General features: G+C 36.8%; 1 protein-coding gene across 1 annotated transcript in view; it reads left to right on the forward strand.

The window, feature by feature from the left end:
• Positions 1-4,293, forward strand: part of TFAP2D (transcription factor AP-2 delta) — a 56,175-nt gene extending 51,882 nt beyond the window's left edge. Inside the window, exon 8 of the mRNA XM_045542185.1 lies at positions 3,909-4,293. Coding sequence (XP_045398141.1) covers positions 3,909-4,128 — 220 coding nt within the window. The 3' untranslated portion in view covers positions 4,129-4,293. The remainder of the gene's footprint in view (positions 1-3,908) is intronic.
• The last annotated feature ends 6,529 nt before the right edge of the window (positions 4,294-10,822 follow it).

Raw genomic sequence — 10,822 nt, forward strand, 5'->3', positions numbered from 1 at the left:
GGTGCACAAATAGGAATGACTATCATAGGTTTAGAGATTAAGAAGAAAAAGCCTGAAATAAGCTTTACAAAAATGAGGCAATGGAAAATGTGATTACATAGGGTGAAGGAAGGAGAGTTGGGAAACATTAAGAAATCTGATCCAACATTTGAATCTTGTGCAATCACTGTTCAGCAAAAATTTTACAAATGTGTCAGGAACATGACATATCTAGCATAATACCAGTTTTCTCTTTCAATTGCTTCACTGAAGATAGAGGAATTTACTCTCAATGAATAATTTGAATATAGAAGAACTATATTTTAACTACCTTTTTCAAGTCATCATGGCTACTATTTAACCCTCGTGATATTTGCATATGAACTGTTCTCTCATAGTAATCTAATGACAGTATATGCAAATGCCAAGTGTAATTTAAAAAGCAAATTTGTGCCTGAAAAATAATATTTTCTAAAGGCAAAAATAATCTTCATTATCAGAGATTTTGGAGATTTTACTATAGTCTGTTACCATACAGATGACCTTAGTTTATTTCCCATCTAGGCTTGAAAGTCAGCCCTAACATTTCTATTTTTTTTAAAAATTTTTCTATAGATGCTAGGCTATGCCTTATATTTATTATCATCCTGTGCAGTGTGTCATGCACGTTTTTTTAAGGTGTAGGTAATGTTAAGTTAAGGTAATTAACAAAATTTGCATAACATTTTTCATGTTGAGAGATGACATTTCAGGTAGTTACTTTTCTTAAGTGAAATATTCCACAATCAATTTTAGGCTTCTCTGTTGAACTAAGTGAGTTTTCAACTTCTATAACCTCTTGCCATGTCTTTGGTTTTATTTTTATCTATTTATTTATATTTTTTTTTGACAGAGAGTCTCACTCCATCACCCAGGGTAGAGTGCAGTGACAGCATCATAGCTCACTGCAACCTCAAACTCCTGGGCACAAGTGATCCTCCTGTCTTAGCCGCTGAAGTAGCAGGGAGTACAGGCGTGGGGCACCACGCCCACCCAGCTAATTTTTTCTATGTTTAGCAGAGATGGCATCTTGCTCTTGCTCAGATTGGTCTTAAACTCCTAACCTCAAGCGATCCTCCCGCCTTGGCCTCCCACAGTGCTAGGATTACAGACATGAGCCACCAGGCCCCACCCATGTCCTTGGTTTTAAGAAGAGCACCATAAACATTAGTACTCTTAAAGCAAAGCTTAGAATTGGCAAGAACATGCAAGCAGATGTTCTTGTCAGACCTTTGTCATCTAAATAACTTCCCCCAAATCACAAAGTGCCTGAGGCCAGAACCAAAGTGAGGACATGGTGCACCTGGTTCTCAATCCAGGGCAAAGATGACAATGCAACCTGCTAATGATCAGATACATATTTTGGAGGTTAGAAATACCATCAGTCAAGAAGTGATACCAGTTTAAGAGGAATCTTTTATTGTGGTGACAACCTTTTTCTTTATGTGGATTAAGTATAGCTTAAAGCTTTTATATAGAGCTACCCATTTTATGCTTGATTTTTAAAAACTCTGCTCTTCGACAGAAAAGTGAATAAGAAGAATCATTATCTCCCAGACCTACAAGGCTGCCCAAGAACAAAGTTAAGTCAGAGAGACTGAGCTAAAACTGCCCAGAGAAATGTGATTTCTCAAAGGAAAGAAGGAAAGAAGGTCCAAGAGGAACATAAGCATAGAGACAATACAGAATATCCAATTTCTCAGCCAAATTATTTCACTTCTCTGAGCCTCAATTCTTCACATGCAAAATAGAAACTCCCTATTGTTTTAGGTAGGATTATATGAGGTGATACAGACAAAGAACTTAGAACAGGACCTGACATATGTTCAGAACTCAAATATTGGCTATTAATTTTAATATTTCCCCCAGTGAAACTAAATACTGTATACTAAGCTATAGATGAAGAGGTGAGTCACAACAAAAAAGACATGCCAATATAGGGCAAATAAAATTCATCTGATGGTGCAAGGAGTTCTAAACAGCAATAAAGCATAAGAAAAAAGGCAGAGGCAGTTTGTGCCTAGGGCCAACCATCTAGATAGACATTCATGGTTGGTTTCACTCAGTTCTTTTTGTCGGTGACACCATGATTAATTATTTTACTACTCCAACAATTGCAATTGTTTTCCAGGCTCCCTGATAGATCCCAAATCATATAGATTCCCCTCTAGTTGTCTCATTGTAGAAATGGAGCTGCAATCAGTTTTTCTGCTTGGCAATGCAAGATATTGCAGCAAAGATGTGAATATAGTACTTGAGCTATAATGCTGTCTTATACTACAAATTTGGGTGCACATAATTGTTCAAGCATTGTCCATTCTTGTTTTCTAAGTAATCATAGACTGACATCAATTTTTTTTCTTTTTAATGTGTGTCAGTTATGACTGTGGCATAGGGCAAGCTTTGTAATATATCCAGAGGAAAGATGGTAACAACCTGTGGAATATAATAAGGAGCATGCAGAAAATTTTGCCCTTACCATGAATATACCACAGCCAATAATCTCTACCATTTATCCAGCACTTAGTGTAGGTCGGGCATTATTCTGAGCCCTTTGCATGAATTAATATAAACAATAACCCCATATGATAGGTCCTACTATTACTTCCACTCAGGTATATCAGTAGGTTGCCTTGAACCTTAAACCCCTCATTTGCATTGTTTTAAAATCTCATTATTTTTTTGTTAAAGATATCCTATATACCCTAAGAGAAGTAACTATGGATAGTTAACATATTATGAAGGATGGTACTATATGACTTTAAAACTGCTAATGTCATAACTACTATTACAATTTAGGACTTGTAAAACTTAATGGCTTTATTTTTTTAATATACAATGTTGTATATATATTATAACATGAGCATAATATGTGGCAAGCATGTTTTCCCATATTATTACAAGACATAAGTTATGGGGAGCAAACTGTTAAAGTGTCACTTTGGAAAAATTTACACAAATGAGCAATCTTTGTAGGTTCTGTCCACTAGAAGAGTGAATCTACAGTTATGTATTTGTCCAACCACAGATGACATTTGTCATACTTGGAAGGGCTACCTATACTGAGGTTACCATAACACTCCTTAAATTTGCTTGTTAGTTATGATTATTAGTTAATTATTTAGCTTCTGAGACCCAAATATAAAGTGACCTACATAAAATAGAATTTTATTTATCTCTCATTTAGGAGTCCAGAGGTAAAGAAGTTCCTTCTATCTTGCTCTGTCCCTGCCACTAATGTGATTGTCTTCATTTACATAATGCATAGCTATTTTGAGAGGAAATACAGGGCACTCAATTTCCTTTTAAGCAAGTAGAAATTACATATATCACTTCCCCCAGTGTTCTATTGTGTGTAGGTTAGTCCCACGTCCAAACCTAACTGCAAGAGAAGCTTGGAAATGTAGTTTCCAGCTGGATGGCCATAAGCCCAGAAAACACTGCATTATTATGGAAGGGAAGAATGAAGTTAGAGGAACAGGTAGCCATGGGGCACACTCAACCAATTATGATTTCTTCATGGGTGATCTGTGCCCTTACAAGCATATATGCCATTCTTGAAAGCAAGATGATTCCCATACATAGAAAGTTACATTTTCGAGCTACTTCCTAATGAGGTGGAGAATCAAGTCACGTGTTAAATACTCAGACTTGATAATAATTAGTACCTATCAAGTCTATCAATGACAAGTCTTTTTCTACATTGATTCTAAATTTCTTATACTCAAGGGAAATATATTAATTGTGTTGTATCTTCCTCAATGTTCAGCACCATTTAGGAACCCAGTAAACACTTGTTTAAAATGTTCTCGATTAAATGGAGAGATGTGCTGTTGTATATCCTATTGCAAATCATTCATCTCTTTTTTCCTACCACTTCTCATTTCTAGCTTGATCACTCATGGCTTTGGGACTCCAGCAATATGTGCAGCTCTAAGCACTTTCCAAACAGTCCTCAGTGAAATGCTGAACTACTTGGAAAAACACACTACTCACAAAAATGGCGGAGCGGCGGATTCTGGCCAAGGACATGCCAACTCGGAGAAAGCCCCCCTGCGGAAAACTTCAGAGGCTGCCGTGAAAGAGGGCAAAACAGAAAAGACAGACTAGCTACATCATACAGAATCTATTCCAGAGAGTCTTGCTGCTGATATTTTTTCTAATATATATACCATTGAGGGTGACTAATCTTCGGTGGACCAAATCGCTACCCTCCCCCAACCCTCCTTAAAAAAACAAAAATGGAAATGAAAAATGAAACAAAAAAGGACAAAAACCAAAAAAAAGAAAAAAAAAGAAAAAAAAGGAAAACAGCAGTGTTACCGTGTGATGAAATTGTCACTTTTTAATTTTACATTATGATAAACTCCTTTTGTGCACGTAATTTATTGTTCTGAATTATATACATCACAGTTTCTAAGCAATTCTGGACTTGAGAGGCAGCACATGCTTTTTCACATCTAACTGATGCACTTTCTTATCCAACTCAATAGTTAGGGATCAGAAAGCATGACCAACTGGAATCTACCACCAGTGCTTATGGCTGGCTCCAGTCTTTCTTGACTTAACTCCCTGTAACTCAGTGCCTCTTTCCAGTAAATAGATCTATCTGGAAATTAATCCATTAATAAATATTTGGGGAACTATAAAGGGCAGTTATGAAACTTTGTCCTGTGAATTGACAGCAGTTCTAAAATTTGGTCACCCCTAGCCCACTTAACTGCCAGTTCCTTGGTGGTATTTAAACTGCAGAAAACTCCCTTCTATCTATGACATTCCCACCCCATCCCAGATTCATTTCCCCTCGCCCATAGCTACGAAGATACTCAGAAAGCATACTACTGAAGGTATAAGAGACGAACTCTTCCATCCATTCTCTGTGCACCACCAACATAACAGTTCAAGGAAACATTGCATTTAGTGGGGTGAGGATGGATACACGAAAGGGTAGCTTTGCCATTGTTGGGCTCCCGGTGAAAAGCAGTGGCATTGTTTTGCCTGGAAAAACATGGGAATAAGAACAGTGATCTTTCTGGGAAGTCCTGCCCCTCAGAGACAGGAGAGGAGAACAGGGACCCAGGGGAGGCCTCTTGAAGTGCTGGTGGCCAATGATTGCATGGTTAAAATGAGAGCTGGTTTTTTTTTCTACTTCTGTGCTGCTTCTACCTACCCAATAGCTGTGTTCTAAACCTTGAGAGGCACAAAAGCATTCAGGTCTGTGCTCAATAAAGAAAACAAAACCAGAATGATCAGAGAAGACTTTTGCCTTTAAGATGCTTCCTTTTTTCATAGCTCGTTCTTATAACTTCATTATCCTTTAGTTAAGACACTGAAAACCAGAAGTTCCTGGCTGCAAAGGCCAGGGGCTAATTGAATGAGAGTTTGGTCCATATAAACCTGAATGTGTCAAGAAACCTGATTGGTACCATATTGAACTAACCTTTCTACTGTTAACAATTTTTAAACTTCTAGGCAAATAAAAATGTAGGTCATCGTCTATGTAAAAAAAAAAAAAGAATCAGTTTAATAATTTGTGGAATCCCATTACTTAAGAATGAAAATACTCTCCTCTCACGAACATATTTAATTACTTTTAAAAAGTCTCTGCCATATTATAACCCCATGGGGAACATTAGTATTATTTTTAATTGAGAGGAAATAGCTCAAGAATTTTCATGTAAAGATCACAAAAACTATTTTTACCTAACAATAATTTTTAAAATCATTTGACCATTATCTTCAATCTTGTACAAAAAAAGGAACTATACCAATGAAAATCTAAATTTTCTAGACTAAATTTAATTAACAGAAAATACTACTAAGGAATTCCATAATAAAGGGGGTTTATAGTTACACAGTAGAAGAGCTTAAAATAAAGAAATGTAAAAGTAATGAATTGTAATTTCATGTGTTTAGTTCCATTTTTAAGATTTTACCGTTATTCATGGCTTTGAAATTTTTTAAATAAAATGGATTACAGCCGAAATTCTGCTGCAGTTCCAAATTTCATCACAAAATAAATGCTTCCATCTTACATGCAATTTATCATATTGTAAAATATACACATGAAATAAAAATGATAAATATTTCAGTTTAATAAGTAGTAGAAAAGTTATATATGGATAATGTGGGCTACTATTTCCTTAGTGAAATTTAACATTAACTTTCTTTTATTCCATTTGTTATTAATAATACATATGTATTTAATATGGCATTTTGATATGCATATCTGCTAGATATTTAATGTAGTTATACACCATGTCAAATGTTCACCAATAATCAGACAAAAAATTAGATCTGGCTTATATTACAAGCTTACTTATTCACCTTTAGTTGTGACTAGTTGGGGTTATAAACACCTCAATGGGGTATTATTTATTAGACTTGGGAAAAAAAAGTATAACTATAACTACAGTGCATATTATTTACCAGGATTTTGGGTGTCTTAAGAGCCTTAAATGGATAGCACCCATCATTTAACTTAACCAGCCATTAGGACATAAAAGGATTGATGGACTGGTCATGTTTAGAATCACTATTTATTATCATATTCTAATAGACATTGTTAACATACCAACTTTTGCCTTGTATATAATAGGTACTCAACACTTTTTAAATAAATGAATAAATGAATGTGTGTGTGTTCTTTGTCCAAAATGGGCCAAGGACCTTTTAATTTTGATTCTTTTTTCAATACTCTGTGCTTCAACCTGGCTTGCTTCCTCCATGGTAATTTATGGATCATTATTTTTATTTGAATAAGGAAATCTTTTCAAGGTGGCACATTAGTTGAAAATAGATATATTTAATGTAGAACAATAAAGAAAACTAGGTATCAAGATTTCAATAAAAGTGAAATTATAATCATTATAGTTTGTAGTAAAGGAAGATAGCTCACAAAAATCTGTCTGATTTTCAGTGTTATAATAAGTAGTAATAAAGTGACGGAAAACTTTAACAGATAAACCATTACTGGCCCAGAAAAATTGTCCAAATCTCTCATACTTACTCAAAATTAATAATGACAACACAAAATTTTTATATTTAAAACTTAATGAAGGAGTAAGTCAAATTTCTATGCAAAGACATGTTTGTTTTAAGACTGTTTCAATAATCAATTTAAATGCCATGACTAGGCTATTTCATTGAAGTAGCCATTTGACTTAAGTTTGGTGGCTCTAGAAAAATTAATAAAAACTCTGAATTACTCTATATTTTTCTTCCCTGGAACGATCATAGCACTGGAAATATGCTTTATCTATTCTCTTCCTGCCTTCTTTTTAAATGCCTTAAAAATAGGGATAATTCTGCTTGGCTTTGCAGTTCCTTTTTCCTTTCCCTTTTTAGGTATGTTCTCATTAGCATCTAGGGTAGAACAGGACCCTTTAGCGCCTATGAGCATCCTGACCCAAGTGTAACAGTGATAAGAATTTGCCCTTCTGTCACATAGCACTTTTAAGATAAATGTGAAATTACCTGTGTTAATAATAAGTAAAATAATGCAATCTATGTCCCCATATTTTCTTCCTTTTATACCTCTTTGGAAGAATTTTAAACCACTGGGATTTTTAAAAATGTTTCAGAATCCCCTGCACAATGAGTGTGCTGTCTCCTTACAAAAGCCAAGTTCAGTGTGTGAGAGGGGGCATGGCCTAGTGACTCAGTATGGACTGTAAAGCCAAACTACCTACGTTTAAATCATGGCCCTTTCACTTGCTACTGTGTGACTGTGGGCAAGTTGCTGGACCTCTCTGTGCCTCCATTTTCCCATCTGGAAAATGAAGGTAAATAATGGATACTTACTCACAAAATTGATGTCAGAATCAAACAGTTAGTGTATTTGAACTGCTTATAGCAGAACAGGGGCAGGTTAGTGCTATGTGAGTGTTAGTTATTGTCTTTAATACTTAGAATTTGAACAAATCATTTTTTTATCTAGAGATCAGCTTCTCCTCAGTTTATTATACTTCTTCTATGCCAGGCTCTGTCCTAGAGACTGAAGACACAGAATGGAATAGGGCATCTTTTTTTTTTTTTTTCTCTCTTTTTGCTGTTCAGCTTTTTACAGTCTCCTGTGAAGATAGCTATTAGATACTGTTATGTGCCATGAAGCAAATTTGCACAGGGTGCCCAGCACAAACCAGACCAGTTTCTAGAAAACAGAAGGTGGTGGGAGAGCGAAGGGTGAGAAATCAAGAAAGAGAGTTGTGATTAGGGAAAGAAAAAGGTGGAGATCAGGAAAAGAGGACCTTATATTTTTGGGAGAATGAAAAACTTTGGGGGCAGGATGCTATTTTGAAAACTAACAGATGTACCTTGTATTTCTGGTTATTCCTACCTTCCTCCTGCATTTGGGGGCAGCTAACATTTTGCCTGCATTGCCTCAGGGAACGAATGTGACCCAGAAGAATGCAGGCAACAAAAAAGTGAAACTTTAATAAAAGTTTTCAGTCTCAAAATCAGGCTCTAGGGGGGACTCGAGGTTTAAAAGCATGTCAGTCAGGACCTTTTTATTTTCTTCCTCCTTACACATACACACACGAATACACACTCTGGAGACCAGAAAAGAGTCCACAGGTTGGGGAAAGAAAGAGGAAAAAGTAGAATTTTTAAAAGCTTAGCTATCCTTGCATCTCTCAGATGAGGCCATGGCCTGGGGGTGAAGCTGAAGTGTGAATGTCATGACAGAGGGGGAGCTATATCCTCATCCCAGAGGGGAAGAAACCCAGCATATGTGGTGTGTGTCTAGACAGGTGGATCTCAGCTTTCCAGAGTTTCTCCAAAAGGCTTTCTCTCAACATGGCAGGAACAGACCAGGATGATGTGGGAGCAAGCAGGAACAGAGAAGCAGCAATAGGATATTCCAGGCTCACCCAGGAGCAACGCAGGTAGCTGACAGGAATGCAGAGTCCTCACAGGTTGGACACAAGTACAGAAAGGAAAAATCCAAGACACATGCCAAAGACCAGATAGGAATTCAGAAACCCCTCTAGAGATTTCAAAGGGAAAGGCTTTAATAGAGAGAACAGGATAAACAGCTGTTAGAAGGCTGAAAGAGCAAAAACAAGACTCTGAGTCACCCAAATATTAATAATTGAAAAAGCAGCTACCATCCCCAGACATGGGGGAACAAAAAGGAGGAGATGTAGTTACCCAAATGTAGGAACTCGGAGGTGAGAACCTTCTTACTCATGGTTGTTGTTTGAACCTCTGAGAGAGCCTCTTTAAGGCTGGTGCTGGTTATGCTTCTGAGGGGGTGGAGCATGCTAACGCTGGGAGTGCAAAAGATGCTGGAGCCTGGAGCCTTAACCTCCCTCTTCTGGTGGAGGAATGCCAGCAGACGCTAAAAATACACTGGAGCATCCTTTTCCCTCCTTCTTCCTTCCAATTTCCACCAGTGTCTCCCACTGGCAGAATCTAATTAGAAGACAGCTGGCAAAGACTTATGAGAAATAATAGTTTACAGATGCCCAGGCCTGGCATTACACAATATAGAAGAATAGGCATCTCTGCAGATGCCAGCATCAACAGATAAAGACCCAGGCCAGATGTTTCTTCATACACTGGTGTCTCACCCAACCCTGGGACATAGATGCAACCCAAGGAGACTCTGAGTAGACTGAGATCAAATTTGTGCCACATTTCAACATGAAAGCTCAAAAATAGAAATCATCATGTTATAGAAAATAAAGCGACATTTCTCATATATCCAAATTGGCAGACAGACACTCATATGTACTAAACTTAAAAACTCGATTTCGGCTACTTCCCATCTACATCACAGATAATTCAAAAAGACCCAGACACTTACAAAAATTTGAAATAACGAAATAATCCTCCATAAAAAGCAGAAGAGAATTTTTTTAAATGTGGATGCATTAGTTATTTCCAGTTAAAGTCTAACATAATTTTTCAAAGCTATTCTTCTTTAACATTGCATTTCCTTAATTATTTTCTTTATGTCAAAAGCTATCTGGAAAAAGGGCAGTGAAGTATGATGTATAAGTTTATGTTTAGACTTCCTTCCAAGAGCAATCATGATGTTCTTGCTGTCCATAAAAGCTAACTACGGGCTTAAATATTAGAATCTTTTATCTTCTCACCATAAACATTCTCCCTGGGCAATATTATCTTCTACCATAATTTTAAGTATCATTTCTTTTCTTGTGGCAGAGACCAATTGTCATCTAATAAAGTTCGTTTTACCTTAGTCTGGGTTTATCTCTATCCCAGGAGTTGGCAAATTTGTTCTATCAGGGACCTGATAGTAAATATTTTAGGCTATGCAGGCCATATGGTCTATGTTGCAACTATTCGACTCTGCCAACTAGTATGGAAGTAGCTATAGACAATATATAAACAATAGCTGTGACTGTGTTTCAATAAATCATCATTTACAAACATAGTCAGTAGGCTGGATTAGCCCTGAGGGCTATAGTTTGCCAACTCCTGCCTAGATTAAGCTTCTTGCTGTTTGTAGCCATGTAATTAAGTTCTCTCCAGTTGAAGAGTAGAAGTGATATTTACTACTACCGGTAAAAATCAGCCCTGCATTTTTCTTCAGTTCTGTCCTCTTCTACATGAGGTATATGATGAGGCCCTAGAGCAAGGATTCTGAACCTTGGCACTATTGGCATAGGGGGCCAGGTAATTCTTTATTGTAGGGAGCTGTCTTGTGTGTTGTAGGATGTTTAGCAGATCCTTGGTTTCTATGTGGGAGATGTCAGTAGAATTCCTCCCATTGTGACAACCCAAATTAACTCCAAACATTGTTAAATCACTCGGGGTTGAGAACTACTGTCTT

Source organism: Lemur catta, chromosome 2 (assembly GCF_020740605.2).
Source record: "Lemur catta isolate mLemCat1 chromosome 2, mLemCat1.pri, whole genome shotgun sequence".
Taxonomy (NCBI): Eukaryota; Metazoa; Chordata; class Mammalia; order Primates; family Lemuridae; genus Lemur; species Lemur catta.